Source organism: Bactrocera oleae, chromosome 5 (genome assembly GCF_042242935.1).
Source record: "Bactrocera oleae isolate idBacOlea1 chromosome 5, idBacOlea1, whole genome shotgun sequence".
NCBI lineage: Eukaryota > Metazoa > Arthropoda > Insecta > Diptera > Tephritidae > Bactrocera > Bactrocera oleae.
Window position 1 is genome coordinate 54,371,731 of NC_091539.1, and position 25,846 is coordinate 54,397,576.

The 25,846-nt window shown below is 35.3% G+C and overlaps 2 protein-coding genes across 5 annotated transcripts; one reads left to right on the forward strand and one right to left on the reverse strand.

The window, feature by feature from the left end:
- Positions 1-3,885: 3,885 nt before the first annotated feature.
- PGRP-SA (Peptidoglycan recognition protein SA) lies at positions 3,886-5,404 on the reverse strand. The gene is made up of 3 exons (XM_036376357.2): positions 4,944-5,404; positions 4,253-4,371; positions 3,886-4,176 (listed from the first exon to the last, which is right to left on the reverse strand). Exons 1-3 carry the CDS (start codon positions 5,216-5,218, stop codon positions 3,992-3,994), a joined length of 579 nt encoding a protein of 192 aa, XP_036232250.1. The 5' UTR covers positions 5,219-5,404; the 3' UTR covers positions 3,886-3,991.
- Positions 5,405-8,696: 3,292 nt separating this feature from the next.
- fd3F (forkhead domain 3F) lies at positions 8,697-25,828 on the forward strand. Of its 4 annotated transcripts, XR_004979336.2 has the most exons (6): positions 8,698-10,317; positions 11,663-11,758; positions 23,759-23,930; positions 23,994-24,438; positions 24,515-24,852; positions 25,773-25,823. XR_004979336.2 is itself a non-coding variant. In XM_036376350.2 (5 exons), exons 1-5 carry the CDS (start codon positions 8,900-8,902, stop codon positions 25,787-25,789), a joined length of 2,148 nt encoding a protein of 715 aa, XP_036232243.2. In that variant the 5' UTR covers positions 8,697-8,899; the 3' UTR covers positions 25,790-25,828. The 4 variants fall into 4 exon arrangements, 3 of the variants coding, with proteins under 3 accessions (XP_036232243.2, XP_069966482.1, XP_036232242.2); XM_036376350.2 differs by lacking the exon at positions 24,515-24,852 and having other exon boundaries at positions 8,697-10,317; positions 25,773-25,828; XM_070110381.1 differs by lacking the exon at positions 25,773-25,823 and having other exon boundaries at positions 8,697-10,317; positions 24,518-25,206.
- The last annotated feature ends 18 nt before the right edge of the window (positions 25,829-25,846 follow it).

A 25,846-nucleotide genomic window follows, 5' to 3' on the forward strand; every position in this document is an offset into this window, starting at 1 on the left:
GGTATAATATTTTATATATCTGGCGTATTTAGTCATAGATTTATCACCCCTTTAGTAGGATTTAACAAAACCGTTATATGGGAAGTGAGCAGGGTTAACATCCGATTTCACCGTCGCAAAAAGTGTTGAAAAATGTGTCCTGTACAAATTTGGGTAATATAGCTTTATTGGATTGGAAGATATATACATTGTACTTATTAACTGGCGGGTCACACCCACTTTTTAATGATTTTTAAAACACACATGTTCTGTATCTCAACTGAGGGCTTAGTTAAAGCACTTTATACGGTTTGGATTAATGGCGTTTTGTGGCCGTGGCAGTGGTTCCATTACGCACATCTACGAACTCGTCCTTACTTCTTGTCAAGGAATATGTGTTCTAAGCTTCATCAAGATATCACTCAAGCTTGCACGAACAGACAGACAGGCGGACGGACAGATAGTTACCCGGATTTCAACTCGTCTCTTCATCATTTATATATACATTAAAATATGATTGAAAATATTTAATTTCTATATTTTAAGCTAAATAAACACACGAATAATCAAACATTTTTTTAATTTTGTATCACATATGTATGTATGTACATATGTAACTTAAATTTTTCTAAACTTGAACTGCCACGTAAGGCGTGGAAAGTTGTAGGTGAATAGGCCTTTATAGTTTTATTATTTCGTATTTAGTAAACATAATTATATGTATGTATGTTCTTATCATAGATGTGTATATGTATATTTCGAACTACCTATCATATCTATATAATATTTGATACCAATTATTAAAAACCAAAAAATATTGCGTTTGTATCTTTTAATGGCACGCGCGAAACATTGCAGTGAGAAAAAGCGAAAATTTATTAGGAATCGAAACATCCGTGGACTCTCTGAAGAGAAGTTGTATAGTTATGATACTACCAAGTACAAAGTATAGCTATAGACAAAACTTCAAAAATATCTTTCAGCGATCATTTAAGATTACTTTTTCTATTATTGCTCCACTTAATTTCTATGTAAATAAAAATGTATGCCCTACCTGTGTGAACTAAATTCTTTTTGCATATAAAAATAGTACGAAAAGGAAATTTTACATTTGCAATGCAACCAGAGCCAAAACCATTTAAAATTGTTAACAATTGAAAAAGATTTAGTGTTGGTACACACTACTACTTCATTACTCGCCGCTGTATATACCTACATATATATGTACATTTTCTAAAGTGATATGTTCGCATAAAAACTGCATTTTCATATAAAAACACTCACCTTGCACATATATACTCGCATACACATAAACATAAATATTTACATATATGCATATGAATGTAATTGCAGCTACAATTTGTATTGTACTCATAACGAAATATTACACGTACGAACAATTGCATACACGACGCGAACCACACTCGAGTTTGCAAGATAAACTATGAAATAATTTGCCAAGCATTTAGTAAAATCTATAAACTATTAAATTAACGCGACATTTTATGGAAGATATGGTATGTATAATAATTTCGAAACACTGATGCAAAGGAATATTATAATATAATTCGCGATAGAAACGCACAAGCACGAAGCCGTAAGGCACCCGCACAAATTTCACTTTTGCCATCTGCCACATCTTCTTTTTTCACAAACAGCCAATTGGCTTTAAGCACATATTGCAATGCTCACATTTTTATATATTTCACATATTATTTCCACTATTTCACACATTTATTTCATTACTTTCAATTATATTTCACTAGTTCAACACATTTTCTGCACTGCACTCACAATTGCATCAGCACGATTCACGATTGCGCTATCAAAACATAACTGTCGTTTTACATTTACTTTTCCGTTTCCTTATACATTTTCATTCCAAACTTTTGAATTCAAACATAAACAAAGCACCATCTGCCGAGGAGAGACGTATGCAATGCGGTACAGGATGATTCGCGCGTCTTTTAATTCGTATTGCACCAATGGGTGAACAAAATAAAACAAAACCGAAATTGTACAATATTTACTAAAACGACTAAATATTGTTATAAAATAAAGAAGTGTAATAAGATTACTAATTTTTTTAAGTTGTATTACGTAAAACATGTTATTATTTTTAATTTGAAATGTTTCTAGATGTAATCCTAATTAATGCTTGTCAATTACGTTACATGGCGCAACTCTTCCATTTTCTAGCCACAAATAATCGTATAGCTGCGGAAAAAAATGAGTGGGAGACGGAAATGTATTTGTAATTTCCTCTATGTATGCCTGTGGAGAGTAAGTAAAGGAGAGAATAAGATGAACAGCAGATTAAAATTCAGTTGAATCTGTGCCGGTAAGATGAGTTTGATGTATTGTAATATGAAAGGTAAATATTATATCAAATGTGAAAACGAAAATTAAATATGTATAAAATGAAGTAAAGCTCGCAGAATAAGGTGTTTTAGTTCTAAGGAAGGTTAATATTTTAAATGCAAAGAAATATACGTGGGTGAAAGCTAAATGGCTATATGCACAAGGCAATTAAACAAATGTAAGTTGTGTCATAATCGTGCCGTTGGTTGTATGTAGCTGCCACAAAATGGTTGCCTATTTGGTAGTCGGTTTATTTGCATGTGTGTACGTATGCATGTATGTACACAACAAAATGGCAAGTTCATATACATATGTACATCTCTTGGTAAGTAACATAATTTTAAATCATAAGTTTCCAATATAATATTGTACATATGTTATAAAATTCAAAATTAATATTAAATTCCTATATTCATAGCATAAGATATTCCCCGTATACACTCCTATGTACTTGTATGTATGCATATGTACATATATACAATCTGATAAAATTTGCTGTTCAAGTGAAGTTTGATCTGCTAATTAGTGTGTGTAGTTAGCAATTTTCCCCACAAAAAAATTGAACGATAAAATAGAAATTTAGTGTTTCAAATGAAATCACTGCCACGGAATCAATGAAAATGTTACAGAAATTTTTGAAGGTCGCGAAGTCATCGAAAACTTGTCGCATACGAGTAGTCCATTCACCTCTGTTAATGACGATAACATCGAAATAGTCAAAGAAACAGAGCTTGAAAATCATTGTGTTGGCATCACAGAGATGACAGAGGATCTCAACATCTCTTATGGATCGACTCAAAACATTTTGGTAAATGTTTTGGGTATGAAGCGTGTCAATACTAGATTTGTACGAAAGACCTCAATCTTTTGCAAAACGACACTTAATAGAGGTCGCAAGAGAGATGTTGAACAACGCAGCTGAGAACTCGCCATTCACAAAATATATCATTACTGGTGACGTGAGGTGGGTTTATGAGTATAACGTCGAAACTGTCCCACAATCTAGCAAATGATGCAACAAAAAGAAGGGAAACCAAAAATATCAAAATTCGCGGAAATCACTGAAGGACACCCCGGCCGAGGCTTATAACAAGTGTATGAAAAATCGGATTAACCATTGGCATGCTTGTAAGGCATGCTCAGGAGCCTATTTTAAAATACGTGGAAATGAAGTTTTTATTATCAGTCCAGTTCAAATTTGATCAGATAGTATTTACGCAATTTTATTTCTATAATTTACAATATTTTTGTTATTTGAAGAAATGGGTTTGGGATCGCTAACTATGCATCTAAAGATAATTCCTTAAATCCAAAATTACCTAATCTCATTATTAAACGATTTATGAATTTTTATAATTAAATATAGAATAATTTAATTAATTAATTTAGTGAATTGTCACGATTCAGGGAAATATAAAATGGTTTTTGGATGCAATTTGAAACTAAATATTACTTTAATTAAAAATATATTAAATTATTTGCGAAAAAAACTTTATATTTTTAACACTGAAAAACATTTCGATTATTATATTTTAAATTGACCAATTTGATTATATATACTATAACATTTTTTATTTTTTAATATCCACATATGCCGATTTACAATATTTTGAAATATTAACTTATATTTGAATTTCGTTTTAAAATATAATTACGGAACTAAGGACCAGTGATCCCAGTCTTGTATTTCATTGTATAAAATCAAGCCGGGACTCTGAGTACTCAAAACTTGCGAAGCAGCTAAGAGTATATAATTACGATCCAATTCACCATCCTTGACACCACAAGCCAGAAGCCTTTTAGCCGCAGTTAAGGCAGAGCGCGATGGGAGCTTCTCTGTGGGAAGGTAGACATTTTATAAAATAGATTTATAATAAAATGTAATTAAAAGTGAATTATCACCATATATTACCTGCATAATTTCCTATGAAAGCAATACCGGTGCCATTCATATTATAGCCATAGGTGTGTGCGCCCCGAACGCCCCAACCAGTGCCTTCATAAACAATACCATCATTGCCGATGAGAAAGCTGCAAGCGAAAATATTTATTTAGGAGAATGGCACATGCTAATCTAAATGATAAGAGTTCTTGTTCAACTAAGTTTGACACATAGTCAGTAACACCCGAAAGGTTGCGAAACGACGCAGAACCTATAATATGTATGTATATATACGAGTAAATGATCAACGTGACGAGCTGAGTGGATCCAATTGAAATTAAGTTCTTGTATAAAAAACCTTTCTCTTTGACAAGATATCTTCACGAAGTTTGACATAGATATTCACCAAAGTAACGGTACAATCTCCAAACAAATTGTTCATTGTATGTATGACTTTTTTATTCGACAAGATATCTTCACGAAATTCGGCTTGGGTTATTCTTCAAGGCAGCGGTACAATCTCAGAAAACACTTTTAAATCGGACCACTATAGCACATAGCTGCGACACATACTGACCGATCAACACCAAGTTCGGTTTTTCTAGTTTTTGTATTAATTACGTCCCTCTTTTTTTTATTGGGATCATAACAAGCAATGCCTCAAAATTTGTGGGCGTATCAACAGAAAGAAGGATAATCAGTAAACTAAACAAACACTCACTTATAACCGATGTCATCGTAATCCAAATCATTCATATGATAGGTTTGTGTATTCTGCAAAATCGATGCACATGTCAAAAACTCACTACACTCATCAGAGACGGTATGATGAATGATAACATAACGTATTGGACGCACTTGATAGGTGAGCGACTTAGCCGGTTTACCGCCCCACTGACGTTTCAATTTAATATGCGGACATTCGGTTTTACCCGCCAAAGCATGATTAATGCAAAATATCAAGCCAAACACTAAAAGCAACACGCTATTTCTCATTTCAATACTTCTTTGTTAGTTATTTGTATAGTCGTAGCTTTTGCCAAACGTCGCCGTTTCTTTTAACCGTTCCGATAGCTCAGCTGTCTCCCGCACAACTGATCGTTCTTCTGTCACTTGAGGCACTGTTTTATTATCAGCTTGTTTATGCACGACTTTGACGCGACAATTATTGCTTCTAGTCTTGCTCAGCGCTCTCTGCGGAACGAGAGAAATTTGCAAAGTTCTTTAAATACTACACAAGTGTATAAATATATACATTTGTATGTTTAAGGCAGGAATTTAATTCTTTGTGAAACGTCATTTTTCGAAACCAGTTCCGGTGTGTGAGTGATCCATAGAATTCTACTAATTCTTCTGAAAAAATATACGCAAATTAACAGTGCAAATATTATATAGATCTCGGTGTCTTGATAAGACATCACTGTAATGACGTTCCAAAAAAAGAAAAACTGACATAATTGAGATATAAGTTATTTTTTTTTTTTAATTAAGTGTGTGGTATCCCGCTGGAACCTGCTTTTTGTTTTGCATTCGTGTTCAATTGTTAATTAAACGACAATCAAAAATGAATTAAGGGTTTATAGAGAGGTACTTCCCCTTCCATTTGTTTAAAGCACAACAATATTTATAATACTTAAGAAACATTATCATTAAGAAACGATAAGAATGTGTGAAATATTTCTCGAAACGTTTTGATGATTATAAACTTGAATGTCTAAATTGTGCAAATTATTCATTTATTTATTATTTCTACATTAAAAAAGCTTCTTTTTTCCACAGGTAAAGATACATATATGCAACATAAAACTCTAGTGAATTATATATAAATTTAGTGTGAATAAAGCTGAAATTTCTATTAAGAATTGGGAAAATTTAATTTTCCTCAAAAATGCTTACTTTTCTATACAAAAGGATCTATTCCAAGCTAGTTCGCTGCAAAAAGGAACGAGAGTCCTATAGCCATGTTATAGTCATAAAGCCTTGAAGATGGGATGATGCGACTCTCAAATTATGTATGGATTTTGGTTTTTTACTGCACCGACTGTTTTAATCAATTTGAGCAATGGAATGAAGTTTTAAGAATGCAGTTAATCCTTACCAAGCAGCTCTTAGTGCAAAATGTGCGATTCTTGTCTAATAAAAGATGATGAAAATACTTTGCATTATACTACTTCTCAGTATTATAAAGACAAATAAGGTTGCTGAAGAGATCTATGGTGAATATATTATATTATATTCAGTCACGCTAGACGTTGTAGTGTGTACTTTTTCAAGTTAAAATATGTGGCACTATACCCTCATTTATAAGCTTTTTAAATATTCTTGACAGTAATACAAAAGTGATGAGTAAAACTGACATCCATTTATCTATATATTTTTAATATACCAAAAGTAGATCTTAAACTTAGTTCCTTTCATTTTCCATAAAATCCTTCAGTAAGAACCGAGTTTTCATTTGGGTGCTTATGTCCGGAGATGGGTTTGTCGAAATATATAATATATAAATATCCTCCGTTTTTTTGAAGCGACAGGTTTAATACCGAAAACAAAAGTGGTTGTAAATAAAGTTTAAAGTCACATTCCTTTATTCTGGTGATCTCTGTAATACCTAAAGTATTCAATTAGATAATTAATGACACCAAAGCCCAAGTAGGTAATGAAAATTTTCGGGGTTATATCGAGGACTCTTACTCAACGATCTAAACCCTCTTATAGGATCGATTACAGTACTATATATTTAAAGCAAATGACTAAACTTTAAATAATTACCCATTAATGCGATTTAAATATTAATTTTTATTATAAATTAGGATTATTTCATATCGCAACATTTTAGCAATTAATGATATATTTATATATACGCATATATACAAGTATTATATATTCCAGCCGCTACTGTTGGTTATAATTATTTATGGTCAAATCCCATTTTGCTGCGGCACCTGTTCACCATTTGGCGCTGTCATGTGCGCGCACCTTATGGTCACTTCGTGCATCATCCCTTTAACGTTTTTTGTTTTTTTTTTTAGAGCGAATGTTGAGGAGACGCACTCAATATTTTGCTCATCGAGTTTTCAACGCCTTCACACTAACCGGTGCACACGCGCAATAACGTTTTCCACATCTATTAAACGCTTCATTGAGCGCCGTCAAATACACATTTATTTATATACGTGCAAACATACTCATATATATGCATACTTTTAGATGTCTTATATATATGCATATGAAAATAAAATGTGAAAATAGGTGAATTGGCTGACAGGCGGTCGGGTTAACACCCTGTCTCTGAAAAATTCTAGGCAGGAGGACAAGTATACCAAGCTATTATATACATACACATACATATGTATATATAATATATATCCATACGTGAGTATCTTTGTATGCATATCGATATGTAGTATTCATATTCTAATATTCGAATAGCTGCTCAACAATTGATTCTGACCAAAGAGCGGCCAACCAGAACGCATGCGGTGCAACTCGTGCTACCACCTTCATAAGTGTATAGGCTGTTACATATATGCATAAATGTATATATATGTATATACATAAATTTCTGTGGTAGGTGAAAAGTAAGAGCCTAAAACCGAAAATTGTGAGCAGGAAAATTGCCGTCGTCTTCTCAGCCAATTTGTACTTGCATGACTGCGCAAGGGTAATGAGCAATGCGATTCCTTTCCGGCTTTGCGAGTCGAGTATTCGAAATTGCACAGCTGACAAAAGATTGCTCAGTCGGAGTTGAACTAGCGCATCGAAATGTACATCTAAATGGAGGATATAAAAAATCGGACCTTTAGTATAAGCTAAAAAAATTTCAAAAAAATTTAAAAAAAAATTAAGAAAATTAATCAAAATTAATAAAATTAAAATATTTAATAAAAGATAAGAAGACAAAAAAACTTGTGGAAAGTTCAAAATAAAATATAAAAAAACATGAAATAATATCAAACAATTTTTAAATCAGTTTAAGTGTACAAAAATTAATAAAAAAAAATTAGTAAATAATTTTATTAAACAAAATTAAATAATAAATAATAATGTAAATAATTTTATTTAAAAAAATAAATAATAAGTTTAAAAAGTTTAACAAAAATTAAAACACAACATATTATAGTGGAAAGTTCTATGTTATATGAAATTGAAAACAAAATTTAGCAAATATTAGATTATTTCAATTTTAAATTATATTATATTATTTTGATTTTAACACAACTCAAGAGTAGAGACATAAATAACATTATTAAAAAAAAATATTGGTCTCTATAATAAGTAGTGTAATAAACCATACGTAATACCATAAATAAATACAAGTTGTATAAAAAATTAAATTTAACAAAAAATCAAATATAAACAAATATGAAAATGTTAAGTCGAAAACTCTAAAAAATTTCAATGACAAAACAAAAACACTAAATGATGAAGTTAAAAATGTGAATATGAACATACAAACTATTAAAAAATTTATTCTAATTAATTAAAAATATGTGTACGTACTTTTTCAAAAAAACAAACAAAAAACAAAGTTCAAAGGAAAATAAATTAAAGTAACTACTGCACTGTCTTAACTAATTGACACTAAACTTCTGAAATTATTATGTAAAAAAAAAAAAAACAAATTAGTTACAAATCTTCAATAGGGCGTGTGCGTGTGTGTGTCAAATTCGGTGCGTTATGATCGTTAATATGTCAGCAACTCCTAGTGGTCACTTGCCGAATTCGTTGCCGGCAAATTCCGCGTCCACGAACTGCCTCGATGGCAGCTCACCGACGCATTGTGAATATAATTTTCTAAAACGAAAATTTGACAGCGAATGTGACTTAAGCGACTGCAGCGCCAATGTCGGTGTCCCGGAATGCAACACTGCTGACTATCACAACTCCACGCCGAGCACAACGCCGGCCTGGAAGAAGCGTCACCTAGAAGAAACCGCCAGCGATATAAACGATGCAAATGCCTGTTACAATAACAACGCCACCAACAACTACAACATCTACAATCAGCACACACACAACGAGACGCAGATGCTTTTAGATGCCATACAAACCGATGAAAATGTACAGAACGAAATTTGTGTCAGCACCAGTGCCATCAGTGCAACAAACAACAACAATACTACAATTAACAACAACAATAATAATGATAAAATTATTAACAATAATAATACTAATAACAACAATAGCAATATTACATTCAATCTGATAACCGGCAGCAGTTCTTTCATTAACGATCTCTTCGCCTACGATGCCAATTTGATTGTGCCAGTTACCGCTAGTTTGGTGAACCAACCCACCAACGGCAGTCCGGATTCAATATTGCCTACCTTTGTTACACCATCTAATAATGTTTGCGTGAATACCAGCTATGATGATGGTAGCAATTGGCAAGCCACAGATTTGCTAGAACTCGATCACCGTTATAATTCTGGTTTGCAAACCGAAATTGCACACCTGCATCCGACGGTCGCATTGAAGGCTGCCGAGGAGAGCACACTCAGCGTTGTACAGCAAAATCAAGAGCATTCCCATCCACTACAACAGCAACAGCAAATGGAGGTACCCAATCCATCACAGTTTCTAGTCCCTGAGAAGCAAGTGTCAAGTCCAAACGGAAACACGGGCCTTAGCAGATACCGTTCGTTGTCTACAGGTGGTCAGCTCATACAAACGCAACCGAATCAACAAACAACTCTTGCACAATCAACAACGCTAACAGATACAGAAGCTGACTTTGAGGACAGAAATCTCTCTTGGTTATTAAATTTTAAATTCGACGAATTTCCTCACCTTTCGCCAGATTTGGGTGGCAATAGCAATAATAATTCGCACACGAATGCTTTAAATAGCGGTTCACATCACCGGAATTCGTGCTCGCCTACATCCTCCCACAAATCGAATTCCTGCTCTCCACAATCCTCAACTCCATACTCAGGTATTCAACAAAACGTGAACGACTACATGCGTTCGCCAAAGGGCACTACGAAGGCGGGTAAAAAATTCGAAGAGCTTGTTATGGAAGTCACAGCCGAGGTGGATGGCAACGATATGATGATCGCGGAAAATGTTATAGTCGAGAACTCGCCACAGAGAACGTAAGTTGGCGCAATATTGGCGGATGAAAATTTTAAAATCCTCGATTGTATGGTCTATATCGTCATAACTATGAAACAAACACAGTAATTATGTGAAAGCATAATTTTTACGAATATGTTTATACCCTGAACCGAGTATACTTAGTTTGCCACGAAGTTTGTAACACCCCGAAGTAAACGGCAGAGATCCTTTGAAGTATATACCTATTATGCATATAAATGGTCAACGTGACAATCTGAGCCGATTTATCCATCTCCCTCTGTTCATCTATATATACTCGAACTCGTCGCTCAACTTTTGAGATATCGATCTAAAATTTATCACACGTCCTTAACTCCCCAATAAGCTGCACATTTACAAAATTGCCATTATCGGATCACTATAGCACATAGCTGCCATACCAACTGACCGATCCAAATCAAGTTCTTGTGTGGAAAACTTTTTTATTTGACAAAATAACTTCACAAAGTTTGACATAGATTATTGTCGAAGGGAACGTTACAATCTCCGAACAAATTGCTCGGATCGGACTACTATAGCATATAGTTATTATCTAGATAAAGATCTTTTTATACCCTATAATGCTGTATGAAATACACCCATCCAAAGTAAACGTTTTTTTACCTTGTTTCTAAAAAGGGACTCGTTACAGTCTGTCCTACAGAAAGGATTTAATAGTGTAATAGTATGTTAAACTAACTAAAAAGAGAGAGTATGAAAATTACAAATTAAGATCAATATGTGATTTCTAACAATATTTCGTTATAATATAATATGTAAAAGATAGATACTAACTAGTCAATAACCTATAATTTTAACTAGTCATTAACCTATCATCCATCTGGTAAGGTTCAACGTCTTGGCAGGTTTCAGAAAAAGACAAATTAGTTTTACTGTTCCGGCCTTTCTAAATCTTAACTTAAATACCTCAAACATTCAGTCATAGAGGAAGCCTAGAAATAAACAGTTAAAAAGTTTACAGGAGTTATCTGGCTTCGTAAAAAACTTGTTTTTATCAGTTTAATATTTCCATAACCAATTCAAACCATTTGCTTTATTAAATATGTTACATATATTATTTTTAGAAGCATATTTTAACAATTTACGGTTATAAAAACAAATTTAAGTATAGAACAACATACATATACATATGCTCTATAATGTTTCTATTTTACCCTTTCCATGTACCCGCACATTTTATTCCTCGAACTTCTTTGTACCACATACAATTCAACCACCAACAATGATACGTGGTATTAAACAACTCCCACTCCCAACGTCGCTTAAATGGAACGCCCCAACCCACCCCCACTGCGCTATTTCAATATGCCAACACAAAACCAGGCCAAAGAAACCACCATTCACGTATACGGAGCTCATTGAATACGCCCTCGAGGATAAGGGTGAACTAACGGTTTCTGGAATATATCAATGGATATCGTAAGTACAATTCTACATTTATAAATATTCAGCAAATAAATCTTTTTATGTAATACACACATACACACACTAAAGACTCGTGTAGTCGCCGTTAGATGAAATGTGGCGCCATTTTGTATAAATTCTATGCATTGTTTCAAGCTATTCGTTCAAGTAAGCAAAAGATTTAAGAGAGTGTGAGTGATGAAATATTTCGAAAACAAAAATGTAACGGATGTAATTAGACAAAACGAAAGTATGTACAGACTTACTTTGCAACTACCAGACAAAAGTATGTCTAACTTGAAAACAGCGAAAAGGTTAAGGAATTTTTGAAGCAGACAAGTTTTTCAACTGTAAGTATACCTGGCGTATGTAGGTTGATAAATGCATACATAAGCATATGTAATAAAACTCTCATATTTCACTTTTTTTGCGAAAATTTATATTATTTATTATCGTCTTCAAATTGGGACAATTTGTAACTTGATACCTCGAACATGATGGTCCAATTTTTTGTAATTGCTTCGATGGAGACATTGCTAATTCCTTGAGTTTCGGGAATAAAAACACAGTGAGCAAAATATCATGTTTAAAAAAGATGAGCGACGATTTTTTGTAGGTTTGCCCAAAATTTCACTTAGTAATTGACTATTTCGATCTCAATACTTTATATTCGATGAAAACGAAGAAAATGGCCCTGACTTTCAATAGACCAATTCCAATTCAAAACTACACCTTTTTTTTGTATATATTGTATTTATTTCTCCACCAAGCTCTGAATTTTTAAGCTTTTTAAGTACAAAAATTTAACCCTCTTCTTACAACCACCTTTTATGGAGTATCATATAGTACGCCTAGAGGAATTAACCTCTCTCAGGATTTATTTACATGGATAGTCATAACTTGAAAAGCTTCGGTGACTCTATGTAACGAATCATGAGAATATTCGCGAAACTGCTGAAAATCTACTTTGACTTATTCGTAATTCTTGTGGATCGTTGATTGGTTGAAAACGGATACGCAGGAGCGCCAGACCGCAAGCGGTCGCTCTTAAGCCATCATTAGGCCCATTTTGTTCCGAAGGGGTAACCAATTAAGTTCTATACAGAATTGCAGTGGATTTCACAAAATATCTTTTAAATTGGAAGATATCCCGTGTCAACTGGCCGAAGACTGGTTATTCGCAAAGGTAATGTTTCAGCGTCTCATCATTCCCCGCATTTGCATTCTATCGACTCCACTTTAATAAGTTTCTGAAGGTGAAATCTCAGAGGTAGGTGCCCTTGTGATGACTCCTACAATGTTACTTAGTTCTTTACTTAAAAGTAGAAGCTTTCTGGTCTGTCCACCAACGCTATCCCAGAGTACTTTTGCGGTATGCCCTGAGTTGCTAGTGTTCCAAGACCTGAGGTGTTCCTCTAGAGTCTATTGCTTCACGTAACGCTGAAAGAAACTGAATGGACTGACGAAGCTTAAGAGTATTGCATTCCATTCACCTTCAGAGCGGCCTAACTTTTTATCTTTTCGACTCCTTCTATTCCTATATAACTGAGTACTCAGATGATTTTTACTGAGTTGAGTCTATTTATCGCCTCTTTACGTAACCGACCGCAGTGAGACGTAGTGTATGCACTACAAATTGCCCAAATTGCCGCTTGGCTATCCTCTAGAAGGTTAATGGATGTGCTGGTTGGAACAGAAATCAAAAATTTCGCATGCTTCTCCTTTTCCTGATCGCATTCCCAATCAAACCTGAGTTCAGTAAAAAAAATCAAGTATAATACCATGCCCACAGTAACGCTGAGCCTGGCTTTCGTGGCCTAGTACATTGAACCGACTGTATTGCATATCACTTCACTTGAATACAAATAGCCTCCAGGAGCTTTGTCGAGGTAATTTTCCTTGCGAAGGCGAGAAAGCCCTCTACACCTGTTACAGGCGTTTAATGCGTCACTTTTTCGTTAGTGTCATCTACCAAATCAAAACCCAATATTCGATATACAAAACAGATCACTGCTCTGGACTCTTTAAAAAAATACTAAAACAATTACACATCAGCAAACGGTAAAACTAACTAACATATAAATTAGATGTACGCTACTAGTGAGAATAAAATAAATTCTTAATAGTACAAGCTTGAACATGTACTATCATATAACTAAATCTTTCAAGTTAACATATTAGCTAAAACTGCATGTCATCCAAGCCTTCGAAAGCACACATAATCGATTATGAAAATTTATCACCCTTTTCGTGACTGCCGTTCATTTGCATTATGCATAAATTTAAATTAACCGGAAAGGTCTGCAATACCTGAAACCACATACAAATACAAATATAGTCCATGCAGCACTCAATCGAAAGTAAAAAATGCCAATATCCGTTGGAATATTTGGAAAAGCATGTGCATTACACCATATCGAACTTGTTCGATGGCGTTTCGGTAATGGACAGCACCTGATCGAAAGCATTCAAGCGTATAAAAGGTGCATATAGCACACACACACACAACCATACACGAAGAATTCGTGTTTTTAGTGTGGGAGTCGGCGTCACGTGCCGCTTGCACATATAGATTTCTGCATGAGCGTGTGTGCACAACTTATTACCGTAGCACGCATATCGAAGTAATGCCCTCAAAGGAATCTCATAAGGCACCACCCTTCGAATTATAATATTTGATGCATATAAAAATGTTCATGACAAATGCCTAAATGCTGAACATAAGTTAAACGAAACATTTTACGCCCACCTTAACCTATAATTATATGGTGCACTGTGTGCTGAGATGGGATAAATTATAGTTAGTATGAGGGTTTTTGAAGCAATTAATGAATTGTTTCGATATAAGCTTGTTTTAGTTTGTTATAATAAGAATTTATCCTCACTTGTTACTAAGCTCCAGTTCAATTTTCAACCAAGGACTTGGTGAAAAAAATATTAATTTAACGTCGCATACTGGAGATATAATCCGGGAAATGTTTTATAATATATTATATAAAACATGTTTTGTTACCACGAAAGTAGAACTTTCGATAAAGAAAACAATCACAATGAACACCAATGAAATGTATGTTTCAACCCATCTTCATTTCATCTTTTTTATGCTTCCAACCAAATCCAAACCAGATACCAAAATTTTCATTAGTAATACCACTTTTTATTAGCATACAACAAAGAACGTTAACTTTGGCTGCACCTAAGCTCCAATACACTTCACAGGTTATTTTTATAGCAAAAAAGGGTATAAAATGAACTTTATCTTGATTTTGATCGGCCAGTTTATTGTCAGCTATATGATATAGTAGTCCCAAATTGGTGATTTCGACAAATAAGCGAAAAGGAAGTGTGAAAATTTTTAGATCGACATCGCAAAAACTGACCGGTATATACTTGTACAGATGGACAGACAAAGGGAGCCTATTCAGGGTGTAATAATGTTTGTTAAAATATTCGAAATACTTATCACTATTAATTTTAATCAAGTATCAACTTGATTCATACTACGATGCGAAAAAACTAAAGCAAATACATATTTTTTATAACCTATAAAAATCTAAGAAATTTTTACATATTCCGAAAGGTTTGTTAAAACTTCATCTTCGTCAAGTAATACGTACTCATATACAGATATGTATACATATATACATACCTAACCTCAATAATATTTGAATACAGCCCACAAGACATATTTGCCGACGATTAATGAAATAATAATAACAAACATTTAACGGTAACTTTACTCTCAACCCTTCTTCACCCTCGCACTTAAACTTCACTTCAGCTCATACCTTGCAAAATTTTATTGACTACCTACGAGTTTTATGAGTAAAACATAGTTAAAGTTATGCCGCCACGTACAATTTCTGTAAATATATACATATTTATGTACATATATATGGTTTACTACTTAAAACTATACACACACATGCATAAACACGTGGAATATAGACAATGAACACGCAACTTTAATTTCCTTTCATTTAGTGAGGGGAAAAAACGCTATAATGATGAGACGGGGAAAAACTATGAAAACTTATGACGGAACCTTGAATTATGTGCAGGACGAAAAGTTTGTCAGAAATCTCGGACAGCTTTAAGCAAATAACAATTAGTAGAGGAGAAATTTACCTACTTTGTGAAGAACTTTAAAATTTGTTCGTGCATTTACATATACCATATAGTATATAGACGTATATGGTATATGCATTTACATTTATTTATGGACTTTCTAGAACAAAACATGCTTGTAGTAGGGAGATTGAAAATTATAAACTGTACAATGTAACAATATTTGTCGAGAAATCGCGATCAAAGCTAAGTTAATATACATTTCCTTCATTTAAACACCATATACTACCTTATAGAATATGTTCGAAAAATTATTATCAAACTACCAGACATATCAGTACCATATCAGAGCGCTACATGCAGAGACAGAAAACTATTTGATTGCAATAGCAAAAATTTTACCAACTGTCACTTTCTTGGGCGAACTTCATATGTAGACCATTCATTCTGCACATTTCGACAAAATTCATTATTCCAGACACTTTTTGTAGCGAATTTTCAAAATAAAGTAGAACGTTAACTTCGTTTGCACCGAAACTATAATACCCTTCACAAAGGCAAAAGATTCCTTACAACAACTTTGATTGGTCAGTTTGTAGAGCAGCTATAACATATGCTCTGATGACTATCTAAACAATTTCTTCTTCCACCATTGCCCTAAGCAATAACCCATACAAAATTTCGTGAAAATATCTCCCCAAATGTAAGATTTTTCCATATATGCACTTGATTCCGATCGTTTGTATGGCAGCTATATGCTATATATAGTGGTTCGATAACGGCCGTTCCGACAAATGAGCAGCTTTTTGGTGAAAAACGGAAGGGTGCAAAATTTCAGATCAATATCTCAAACAGTGAGGGACTAGTTCGTATATATACAGATGGACGGACAGACAGACGCTGATCATTTGAATATACATATACTTTGTAGAGTCTCTAACTTTTACTTTTGCGTGATATAAACATCGTGACAAACTTAATATACCCTATACAGGGTATAAAAAGCTACATCAGGCACACATTGGATGCGTGTCGTTTCTCCTATCTTCTCGATCAGCACTTTTTCTCAAACTCTTCCAACTCCTCATTATTCTACTCACAGCGGAATTGCGGGAAACTGCAAAGCCGTTGCACTCGCAAGAAAGGCATATTTACCCAAATATCATCAAGCCGGGAACGAATGGGAGTTTTTCTGTCCTCTAGATTTATGGATCTCGCAAGATCTTAGCGTTTAATCATTAATCAGCAGCTAGCTCATATGCGGGTTCGCAATCTTTTTGGCCCAGAGTGAAACGTAAGAGCACTATTGAGTTGCTCGCTCTTAGCAAGGTTCATCTTGTCGCAGTTGTGGATGTTCTAACTGGATACTGTCCTATAGATATTCATGCTGTGAGGATAAGAACTATGCTCGCTGCCACCTGTCCAGTTTTCGCTAGACTCAGGTTGAAACATCTCGGTAGCCACAGCTTTGACGAACCAGGCAGATTGGCCGGAATTTATATAAGTCGCCTCAACAATTTTGTGACAGGCTTAAGGCGCTATGCTGAGTTACTAGGGTCCTGTTGATGAAAAAACTATCATTCTTAGCTGTTCAAAAAGACAGTGGCGACTTCTGTCACAAGGATCAGCTAGTTTACCTAACCTAACTTTTCTATATATTGGCCCCAAAATACCACCATTAGCGGACGTAAAGCTCAAGTTGCCTCGTGAGATCCGAATCATTTTAGCACAAAATTGCGATTGTAAACTGTTATGTTTTCAACTTAACGACAGTAGCAGTTAGATAATATTACATAAAATAGTCCATCGAATTCCCATGCCTGTCAAATTTTTAAACATCATCTATTAAAGTATGGTAAACTTTCCTCTCTCAGTCACGTCTATCCTAACTGGTCTTCTTTACTGAAGGTAACCGACTCTGGACTTTATATGGTTCAAAGGCAATATCTCAACATCTGCTGTGGTGAAGAGGAGAATATAGAGAAGTATTACATCCATTTTATTTAAGAAGATAGTCTGTGGTCAATCCGTAAGGCTAAACTACTGCGGTATGAAAAAAAGTGACTATTTTCTTGCCTCTGGCCATAATAAGTTCGTTTTCTCTAAGAACAAATTTGCTTGTTTCCATATATAGCATTTAATAAGTTCTTAATTCACCTACGAAATATTCCATTAAAACTTTCTGTCAAAGCAATAACAATATTCTTTCATAAACACACAACTAGTAGAAATAAATACAAGACAAAAACAAATTGCAGTAGAATAAATTATTACAAGTATTGTCATTACACACACACACATACACACACACACATCTCCATGTCCTGCGTGCCACCCGGACTTCACCAAAATCGTAAGCAATAGGCTCGCCAATGTACTTGTTAATATGTTTATAGTCACGCATCCACATAGATATGAGGCAAAAAAAAACTACGTAGGAAAGAATTTATATAAAATTTATGAACTGGCTTTCCGCAGCACAACTCGAAATGTACCTTGAAAAAAAAAATTGTTCGGAACCATCAACGGCATTAAGCATTGGTTTTGGCGTAGTTGGCCGTGCCGGGGCGTGCCTGGCACGAAAACCAGCCATCATCAGCCAAGCAGCCAGCCAGTCAGTAGTCGGCTGCCGGCAAACGGCCTATCAACCAATTTAGCCAGTCAGCCAACAAATAAACCAACCATCCACGGCCCACGAGCCGACCGGCGAGCCACCAGCCAACCAACCAACCACTAAACAGCAAACGAGCAGGCGGCTCTTCAATGTCTGGGCCCAACGTCAGCAACCCAGCCAAGTGGCCAGGTCATTCGAAAGTCTCGGCAAAACTTTCGAAAGGGGATGGACAGTGTAAGCGTGTGTGTGTGTGTGTGTGCAACAAAAGCTATTCGTGCTGAGCGCCGTATGTGGCGATGATCGGGGTATAGTCGTCCGTCATAAACATTTCATCGGAGTTGGAGAAATAATGGATTTTTAGTGATTATATGTAAATTTCGGTTGGCAAAATATGTACACCTATACATACATACACACAAATCAATTTTTCACTCTTAATAGGCATTCCTTCAGCGAAATATAAGTGTACGTGCATTTTATTTCGCCGTAATGCACATCCCATTTATTTTGTATGGAAAATGTATTGGCATTATTGTCATTGCTACTGACGTACGAAACCAACTAACTACGATATACATATATATATATATATATATATGAATATATATATCATAGGTATATTGAATTGCATTTGCACCTTTGCAACGCCCAATAATGGATCCTTCAAATACACAACACTAAATTTACCAAAAAATTAAGTATTTCCTGTTTATGAGTATATTATATAATAACATACATATATAAATAGATGACTATCAATATTATTGACAAGTGCGATTTTGTATCGAAATGTGTCAGTGTATGTCTTCTATTTTTGCCAATCACACAAACTCTTTACCTATAACGAGAGTATTTGGACTTGGTCCCATTCTCCCTCACACGTCAATAAGCTAGTGATAATACGAGTATCATCTATGTAAGTATCTTTGTACATACATATGTGTAATGGCTGACGTCTTCCGTCCATCGATTACTGCAAATGATATTTGATATAAATGGGTAAGTGGCACGACTTATACAGGGTGTGGCATAGTTTAGGTCATTAAACACTACATACTTCTGTCTTACATATTATATGAAAAAAGACATACGCCGAAATCTTAGGAGACCCATATTTCCTTTCTATGATATGAATGAGTCAGGATATGTTAGGTTACTCTAGTACTCAAAAAATTCAAAATTTTCAAGTTTTAACCTCCCAATGACGGGGTTTATTAAAAGGAAAATTGTCCATCCATACATGGAATCCGGATCCGAAATGGAATTTTTAGAAATTCTGATCACATTTAATTATTTATGCCCCTCCAAGTGATCCGTCACTAGCCAGCATAGTAAGAGATGATGCTTAATAAAAAGTTGCTGAGAAGCTTACATTCAGCTAACGCATCAATACTGGTGACGAGACTTGGATTTATGAATATGACGTCGAAACTTGCCAATAACACTGTTAAACACCGTTTTTGTCACACGAACTTTGTGATGATATTTGTTTTTGTTGGGTACATCATTTACATTGATGTTTCACGATGAATATCTCATAAACGCTTAGCTTAAACGAAAAATTATATGAGATCATATTTGTAGGGCAGTAAATTTCCTACAAAACTTTGAGTTTTGCAATTTGTACTTATTTTTTTCATTGTGGTATAAAATTATTTAGAAAAAAAATGTGCATTCAAATAATCAAACTTCAACTGTTTATATCTTTTAAACGGTTACGTTTACCAAAAAATCGTTGTAGACCTTTTTTGTAGAGCATTCAATTTCCTACAAAAGTAGTTGGAAGCGATATTTGAATTTTACTATCTAATAATAAAAAAAAAATAGAAAACTGCAAGGCGGAGTACCGGAAGTTTCCTAGAAAAGAGAAGAACCCTAATTATCATCAGATATCGATGGCGTACTAATCCAACTCTTTGTGAAGACATGCAAGGGAAGTCACCGTAAACCTAGGTACACACTAAAAGCACAAAAGTAGTAGCATTTCCTTAAGACACTTCCCGCACATTATGGAGCACCCTGTTTATTCAGAAAAAAGAAACGAAAACGGAAGCCTTCAAACTTATTCATAAATAAGCCGAACATCTCAAAACCGAGACAACGATACAAATCAGTCAAAGGCCTATGCACATACCTAAGAACATGCAAGTATACAAATATGCAAAAATACGATTATAGAAGAGTAGGTGGAGCTCTATTTCGCTACTTGTTCCAAGTAATACAATCAGAATGAACGCACTGGCACTCCACCATGAATCCTTTGCGTTCCGCGCTCATAATTAACTGCACGCAAGGCATATTTACCGTTGTAGCTATGTAAATCATAACGCCAATAAAGCGTTCCCCACACACTACGTCAGTGTGCAAGAAAACTGTGAGTCGCCATATTTTACTTTTGTTTTTGTTTTTTCTTTATTTTCATAATTTACGAGGAACTGCCCCTCGTTTAGTGCGCAACAGAAATTTGGGCTACACGACAATAAATATAAGTAGAATGACAAATTTAAACGAATGTTCCACATTACTTGGTATTCCTTTTTCGCTGTGGGCTGTATGAAGATTGGTCGGTGAAAAGTTTCTAGCGGAAGGGTCATTAAAAATTTACGAGTTTAGACATGGCTGACATATAAAAACTTACCAATCACTATTGTCATTCTCCCTTTTCCTGCGTATTTTTCACCTGTTTGTGATTCGCCTATGGTAACGATTTTTTTTCTTTTCCTGCTGAACGGTTTATAACACCGTTCAATTTCACGATAGACCATTAAAAAACGAGCGACTCATTTTTTTCCCCCTTGGTCTTTCAAGGGAGAGTGGAAGTGGGGAGTTCTCTGCTTTAAAAGTTGGAGTGCTTTGTCTCATGTTATGCACAAATTTAATTCAAAACCATTCTTTAAGAATGTAAAAAATACGACCCATTGTTATAGCTATTATAATGATGTCTCTCTACTCGAGGAAGTAATGCCTAATTAGTATATAACTTTATAGAAATCGAGAAACTAAGGCTCGCTACTAAGAAACCACTCCAACTTTGACCAAAACTTCATAGATGTCATTTATATGTCAGAGTAAATGCTCAGACCTCTAATAGAGATGATCCCACGCTGACGATCATGTCTTTTTTCTTAATTAGAAATTTGCTGATACCTGCAGGTGTATGAAATTTAAGTGAAATAGATTGCTGGATGTGTGACAAAGGGTTATCGGGTGTTTAAGAATATGACGAAACCTATTACGACCCGAAATATGACTTCGGCTCGAGCGATAATGCCTTTGACCGCGTCTATAGAAATCTATATAAATGAAAGTATAAACTAAATATTTCGTATTTTTCACCAAAATAATATTAAACGGCATCCATTTTTCGAAATTAAACTATGTAGGCAAATCTGTATTTACTATCGTATAGCAAAACCACTGACATAGCTTTGACACACGTTTCATACCATCCAATGCCCAGAACGGCGCTGACAGGGGGCCTAAATTGTTCACATGCCACAAAAGGGTGGCTTGCTGCATGCAATATGGTTGTTGTTGGTCGCAATGCAAAGCTATTTACTACAATATATGGCAATTGTTGTTGTTGCATACCTATTAGCCGCGTGTGCGCATTGCACACGATGTCCTTTCCGGTTTTTCCAACCCCACAACGAACGCCTGATGGGCTCACTTTATGACGCTAACCATTTGCAACCCTCTACGTTCTTTCATACCTGATTGGGGTTATATGCACTGATATCCATACTTACATACTCGTATAATGTTACTTGTATATATACAAGTATGCAAATGACGTTATGGGAGGGAATTCCGTATGCGGAAACAATGTAAAAGTTGGCTCAACTTTAATTGCCACTGGTCAAAGTTTTGATGAGTTTTTGTTCGTGACGCTGGCCAATGGTGGCTAACTTTGTTTTGATTGACAACCGCAGGGTGGCCTAACACAAGCAAAAGCCGTTATAACACACACATTTACATATGAAACTATATAAATGGTTTACAAAATGGAGCATTTTAATTTATTTGACGCAAAACTCATTAAAACTTTGGAATTCAACTGTCCAAAGTAATTGATGGCCAAAGAATCGAAATAATTACTGTTGGATTTAGAGTTTTTCAATATGTGCATGTTAGGTCATTGAATCCATCTAACAAATTTATGGATATTAAGTACACCATATACATATATCTAAAGTATATATATCTAAAGGATATCAGGTTATTGAACAGTATTTCAAAAGGCCTATAGACGAAGCAATGCCTGAAAGTCAGTTAAAGAGGAACTTCTGTCCAAATTGCCAAACCGTGAAACTTCTTCAAGAGTTACTCTATCCTACATTACAGAGGGTCTGTAAAACAAAAAATCGACTGGATCTAAAACTCCTCCTTTCGAAAAAGTAAATAAAAGTCTGTTAACTTGCGCTTCTAATTACTGACTACACATTTGATTGAAGAACAATATCAATGGAGTACATATCGAGTTTTCGTAGTCTTATAAACCCTCAAAAGTTGAGTTCAATCAGAGTTTCTGAGCAATACTAAAATATTTCTAATAACGGTCAGCGTTTTATTCGTTTCAAATGCCTATTGGTTTTCCTGTTGACCAATAAACATTTGAAACGAATAAAACCTGTAGAACCATCCAATTTTTGGACAACTCCAATCACACAGCCCTATTGGGAAGAAAATCTTCGGCCAAGTTTGTGTTGTATTTGAGAAAGTTTGTGTATTTATGGAATATGGTCCGAAATAAATGGTATTGGTTCTGAGTACTTTGGCATCCAACGCCTTATCAAATAATGAATGGAGGTAGCGTCTTACCAAATTGTTTCAATTAGACGTGTGCTGATGGCATACATTATTTTTCGATTGTAATCCCATCCCAGTCTAATCCCAGTAATACCAATTTAAATAATGATAAATGGGCTGAAAATGTTGCATAAAATGTTCTGAATATGTGTTTAAACACTTTTGCCGAAGTTAAAGTAAAATCGCCACTCGGCTTAATTTACACACACATTCGAAGGAAGTACTGAGATGAAAAAGTGGGTCATAAAATTCATTAGCTAACCGGAACACTCTAAAATTGTATGTACATATAACGAAAAATAAAATATCCCCGCGGAAATAACAAACATTAAAAGGAGCAACCCTTTAAAAGTTTTCCGAAAACAATATGCAATTAGTCCTGAAATCCTTAGCCTTACAGCGTCAATCAAAGATCTTTTTGGTTTTTTGTTTTGTGTTTGAATGCCAGTAAATAAAAAATGTAAAACAAAATTTTAATAAATAATAAACACTTTACCGCTTTACAATTCCAAATTGCATTGCAGTGATCGGTTCCCATACTATAAATCGAACGATGATCGTTGGAAAAACTCAGTACGACATAACCTCTCCATCAATCCACATTTCCGCAAAGGACTCAAAGCACCGCAGGGAGCCGGACACTTATGGACAATCTCAAGTGGAGATTCAGCAGAGAATGTGCTGGCTTGGGAACACGTACGACACGCTCATTACACACGACATACGAAAACTAGCTTTAATTTCCCATTTATTTCACAGAAGAAGCAACGACTGGATCTCTTCTTCAAAATGGAGTCGATGAATCGTGAACGCCTGCAGCAGCATCAACAGCAAATGCAGCAACGTCAGAGCTGCACTTCGCCGCATCCAGATTGCCAACAACAACAACGAAAACAGCAGCAACAACAACAACAAGCATGCATCTACGATGAGGCAGAAGTGGCAGCCGCCACAATAGCACGAGAAATGCTGAACAACAGCAGCGACGAAGGCTGTGCGCAAAATTGCAACAACTCCAACGACAACAACAATCACAGGCTTGAGAGTAACCATTTGGTGCACGAGTTGCCCTTCAACGATCTGATGAGCGATGAGGAGCTACGCAAGACAGCCGGTCAAATATTGAACGGTATTCACCGCGAAGTGGAGGTGCAATCGGTGAACTCTATCATCAGTACCTACCACGATGTGCTGCTGGACAATGGTAAGTAGTAGCGCTTGACTGTAAAAACAGAAAGGGCACTACATTGTTTTCACACTCTATCTTCTTTAACCACCAGAAGATTACCTTAATCCCATACACAAGGATGTCGCCGTGCACGAAAGTGGTCTGCGCAGCACGAACGCCACACATCTGGCGTCCAGCTCATACATACATTCGCACAACACAACGAACTCTCAGTATTATGTCACCGAAATCGATCCACTGGAATTGGGCATACAAATGTCACATCAAGTGGGTGCCGAAGAGGTGCTCTTCAGCGATGAGTTCAATTTGAATTACTTTGGCTATAATGGCGCCAATGATATTGTTGCCTGACCGCCAGCGGTAAACAGAGCTGATGGAGCTTCGGATGCTTCAGCGCCGCTCATCAATGTGACCGCCGTGGCCGGACGTGTAAGTTCGATCGCGGCTTTAGAAGCTGGCACACAACTGCTGCGACCGAGGTCGATTGAGCAAGCTTACGGTCAACCAAAGCAATAACCGGTGTAGTCGTGTATTAGTAATATTAATAGTTTTTAGTATATGTGTATGTCAAAGAGGTCTAACAATCATTTCTAGTCATTAAATGTGGGCGATATTAGTATATTTGATGGTTATGCCCACAATTAACCAAAGACACATCTAGCAATTTTTTAGAAATTAATCAAGTAGATAAGTATATATTTAGTTGTATTAAAGTCCTTTTAAGTGTATGTGCGTACTTAAGCTCCCAGACAGTAATTCATGTTGATTGGAGCCATTACATTGTGCGAGCTTTTTCATTAAGAGGCCAGGAACGCCTTGATTACATTCTAGAAAAATTAGGTTGCGATGTTTTGTTCATCGGAAATTTTTCGAACGCAATTAAAAAGTCGGTATTTCCGATGTTGGAGGGTTAATAGATATGAGACTTTCAGAACAACATGCCACCCATTGTCACACTCGACACTGTTATTGTCAGTGAGTGCACATAGTTGGGAAGCTTGGAAACAGTATAGGGATCTCAGGACATTTCATCCCTCAGAAATATTAGAGCAATACAGTTTTAACTGTATTTACTAAAGAACTATAAACATTATGGTTTAGTACGGGTCGCCCGAGGAAAGCTCCTTGTTATTCAGGAGATTTCCGGTAGGCCAGGTTCAGCCGGGTACGCATTAGCGCACATACATGATCAAATTTCTTTTCTAATACATAAAAACTTAAGTCCATAGTCAAGATATAATGAACACTAAATTTAAATTTAAATAAACTCTCAATAAATGAACAAGTTAAAAGTATATATTTTAATGCATTGAAATTCGGTCATTTCCTATAATAAATGTACTTTGCAGGAAGAATTTCGACGTAATGATTATAGAGACTTTATTGGCTGATAATCATATATAATCATAATCATAGTCAATGG